The sequence below is a fragment of the Hordeum vulgare genome, chromosome 7H, assembly GCF_904849725.1.
Source record: "Hordeum vulgare subsp. vulgare chromosome 7H, MorexV3_pseudomolecules_assembly, whole genome shotgun sequence".
Lineage (NCBI taxonomy): Eukaryota > Viridiplantae > Streptophyta > Magnoliopsida > Poales > Poaceae > Hordeum > Hordeum vulgare.
The window spans coordinates 219,311,973-219,315,727 of NC_058524.1; the positions used below are offsets into that span (position 1 = coordinate 219,311,973).

At 56.4% G+C, this 3,755-nt stretch overlaps 1 protein-coding gene across 1 annotated transcript; it reads right to left on the reverse strand.

Moving 5' to 3' along the window:
* Nucleotides 1-728: 728 nt before the first annotated feature.
* Nucleotides 729-3,037, reverse strand: LOC123410125 (calcium-dependent protein kinase 21-like). The gene is made up of 4 exons (XM_045103012.1): nucleotides 2,285-3,037; nucleotides 1,762-2,182; nucleotides 1,373-1,656; nucleotides 729-1,241 (listed from the first exon to the last, which is right to left on the reverse strand). The coding sequence occupies exons 1-4, from the start codon at nucleotides 2,960-2,962 to the stop codon at nucleotides 885-887; spliced, it is 1,740 nt and encodes a 579-aa protein (XP_044958947.1). The 5' UTR covers nucleotides 2,963-3,037; the 3' UTR covers nucleotides 729-884.
* Nucleotides 3,038-3,755: the final 718 nt, after the last annotated feature.

The window sequence follows — 3,755 nt, forward strand, 5'->3', positions numbered from 1 at the left end:
ATTGAAATAATAATAATAAAGATTTAAAAAAAAATCTAAATTTTTTTTGTGGTAAACTTTGACAAATATTTTACTTTCATACAAAAATTCAACACAAAATAACATTCGTGGAAGTCGCAAAAAACCCCGCAAAATTAAAGGTCCAATATCTATTCAAAACTAGTATTTTTTAAGCATCGATTTTTGTGCGATGACTTGCACAAAATGTTATTCCGATCTAAAATTTGCAAGCATATAAAATATTTATCAAAGCTTATCATTTTTTATTATTTTACTGTTCATGAGGAAGCATATGAGCTCGGAAGCAAAAACTCCATGTGCGGCACCCCGCTCTTCAAATGTAGGTTCTTCATAAGGATATGTGTGGCGAGATCAAGAATTGGCTTGGCATGGACTAGCTAGAGATGGACGGTCCTTGACGCTGGACACCGGTGCAAGGTGACGGCCACTCTTGTCATGTTGGTGGTCTGGAAGATATGGAAGCAGAGGGTCTTCCAAGGCAAATCTGCCATACCTCCCAAGTGCGGCATTGATAAGAAGTGAATGATTGCGTGGGGAGAAAGAAGTTGAGTTTCATCAATCAATGTCGCGAGGGAAGGCTTTTGCGTTTTTGTTCCAAAATTTGTGTTTCAGACCCTTGTTCATTAATGTGAGATAGTCAAAACTTTTGCCTCCGATTTCAAAGGAAACTTAAGGATGATGTGTGATGTAGTAGCAGTCCATTTTTTTTTGTGTGAAAAAACATCTTGATTCATTTCTTGTCACTGCACAACCCCAGGTACGTCCATTCGTTCGTGCCTAAGTTGATCTCGTTAAACTCTGCAGCTTACACGCACAAAAAAAGGGAATCATATCTACGTACGTAGCAGCAGAACAAATGGAATTCACGAGGAGGAATTTTCTTGTTTGCATAGTTTCCGGCTGAGGGTGTTGAAGTTTGCACGCGAGAACTGGCGGGACGCGTTCCTCCAGTCCGCCCCGGATTTCATCATGAGCTCGAACTCCTGGTAGCTGATGCGCCCGTCCCGGTCGGTGTCGACGTCGCGTATGATCTCGAGGATGGCCTGCTCGTTGGGCCCCAGCTCCTGCCGGAGCTCGTCGATCTCGATGAAGCCGCTGCCGTCCTTGTCGAAGTAGCGGAACGCGGCCGCCAGGTACTTGTCGTTGGTCATCTTCTTGAGGTGCAGCGACACCGTCACGAACTCGTCGCAGTCCAGCGTCCCATTGCCGTCCGTGTCCGCCTGCATTCATTTTCATTCATTCATCCATTAATCATCTTGATTGATGATTGATGCACGCGCCCGCGCGCGCGCAGAATAGCTAGCTAGACAACTGAAAGTATGCATGCATGCATGAGGAGTGGACTACTCACGGCTTCGAGCAGCATCCTGATCTCCGACTCCGGCACGCGCTGGCCGTTGATGTGGAGGCCCTCCATGAGCTCCTCCAGCGACAGGTTGCCGTTCTTGTCCTTGTCCATGAGGTGGAACATCTGCACGTACTTGTCCAGCTCCTCCACCGGCATGTTCCGCGCCACCACGCCCAGCGCCTTCTTCTTCAACTTGTTCATCGCCGAGAACTGCTGCAGCCTAGACCGCACCGCCTCGCCCAGCGACACGTTCGGCGCCGTGTCCGCGTTCTTCAGCCACGGGTGCTCTGCCAATGCACAATCACATTGCTTCTCGCGTTAATTCTAATTACTATAGGATAGGAGGATGATCGATGCAGTGCAATGGCGCATGCAGTAGGAGTAGTACGTACCAAGAACTTGGTGGGCGGTGAGGCGGGTGGCGGGGTCGGGGTCGAGCATCCGCCTGATGAGGTCCTTGGCGTTGCCGGACACCCTGGGCCAGGGCTCCCGGTTGAAGTCGAGGCCGCCGCGGAGGATGGCCTGCGCGATCTTCTCGTCGTTGTCTCCCCAGAAAGGCGGCACACCGCAGAGGAGGATGTAGAGGATGACGCCGGCGCTCCACACGTCCACCTCCTGCCCGTAGTTACGCTTGAGGACCTCGGGGGCCATGTAGTAGGCGCTCCCCACCACCTCCGTGAACCGATCGCCGGGGTTGAAGAAGACCGACAGTCCGAAGTCGATCACCTTGAGGGCGGCGTCCTCGGATTTGTTGGCGAACAGGAAGTTCTCCGGCTTGAGATCACGGTGGATCACGCCGTTCGAATGGCATATCTGCCGTTCACATTACGTTGATTGTTGAGCAAATCTACTTCTCTCCAACTAACTAAAATTACCTTTAGTTATACTGTACTACTGTACAGAGGGAGGGCGTACCTGGATGACGTTGACGATGGTGCGGAATATCTTGGCGGCGGCGCGCTCCGAGTAGTGTCCGCGGGCGACGATGCGGTCGAAGAGCTCGCCGCCCTCGCAGAGCTCCATGACGAGGTGCACGGAGCCGTCCTGGTCCTCGCGGGCCTCCCGCAGCCGCACCACGGCCGCGCCGCCGCGGGCCGACATGCGCCGCATGATGGCCACCTCCCTCCGCACGTCGGCCGCGTGCGCCGCGGCCGCGGCGGCCGCAGCTCTCGCGGCGGCTTCCGCGCCCCCGCCACCCGCGGGCTTGCGGTTCAACCCGCGGCCGCCCCGTCGGCGGTGCCTCCGGATGGTCTTGCACGCGAGCGCCTCGCCCGTGGCGGCGTCCCTGCAGCGGCGCGTCACCCCGAACTCCCCGCGGCCCAGCTCCTTCCCCAGCACGTAGCGCCGCCCGAACTCGGCGGTCGTCGTCTTGGTCACGAGCTCCTCCTCCTCGGTGCCGCCGGCGGGCCCCTCGCCATTACTGCGCCTGGAGCTGCCGTGGTCGCCCTTCTTGGCGCTGCTTGTGGAGCTGGTCCCCGCGGCGGCGTTGGCGGCGGCGGCGTCGCGTTCGGTGACGGGGAGGACGAAGGAGAGGTTGCCGAGGCGGCCGCGCAGCTTCCGCGAGCAGGCGTAGGCGGAGTAGCAGCCCCCCATCGAGCCACCTCCCTCGCCGAGCCCGCCGCGCGCGCAGGCGCTCCTGCCCTCTCTCTCCCTCGCTATGGCCTCCTCGCGTCGGAGCTGCGGGCGGGCGGGCGTGCCGCGTTTGTTGGCGCGTCGACGGGGGGTCAGCCGTGTCCCGCGCTGCGGCTCGCCGCGAGATCCTGCATGCCCGCCTACGCTCCCTACCTATTCCTGGCCGCCACGCCCCACCCCACCCCACCCCACGCGCGCGCTACTTATAACAGGTTGCCCACGCGACTCCGCTTCTTATAACAGGTTGGAGTGTGGGAAGGGACGCGGTGTCACCCGGGGGGAAAGGAGTTAATACGCGCCACGATCCTGGCCGCGTAGGGCTGCGTGCCGCGTCATCTACGGCCGTTAGATGATGCACGTGGCAGCCGCGCCATGTACGTACGTACGTACTCCTACCTGCGAGAAGGAACCGACGGCTGTAGAATGTTGGTGCGCACTGATGCTACTAGTACATGTCACGTCTCCTTGTCATTGGGCAGCAAGATTCCATCGGGTTTGTGCTGCGAAGCAACGCCGGAGACAGTCTGGACGGTCGGATGCTGCGCCGTCGGGGAAGCCATCACATCATCTCTTAAGACTGCTGCTTCCACCCTTCATTTTACAGAGACAAGTACGTATGTGCATGTGTTGATGATGATTTTAAATTTGCTATAACTTTTCATCTGATGCAATGGACTCGAAAATCCTACATCTACTAAGAGTTACCAACGTGTTATGTAAATTTTCAAACTAATTAACTCTCTGCCCTCCTGTT

Excerpts from the sequence above, each read along its gene's own strand:
- LOC123410125 (XM_045103012.1), bottom strand. The coding sequence starts at position 2,962 with ATGGGGGGCTGCTACTCCGCCTACGCCTGCTCGCGGAAGCTGCGCGGC. Across the intron at positions 2,183-2,284 it reads CCATCGTCAACGTCATCCAG|ATATGCCATTCGAACGGCGT; the intron begins GTACGCCCTCCC and ends TGTGAACGGCAG. Across the intron at positions 1,242-1,372 it reads TCAGGATGCTGCTCGAAGCC|GCGGACACGGACGGCAATGG; the intron begins GTGAGTAGTCCA and ends AAATGAATGCAG.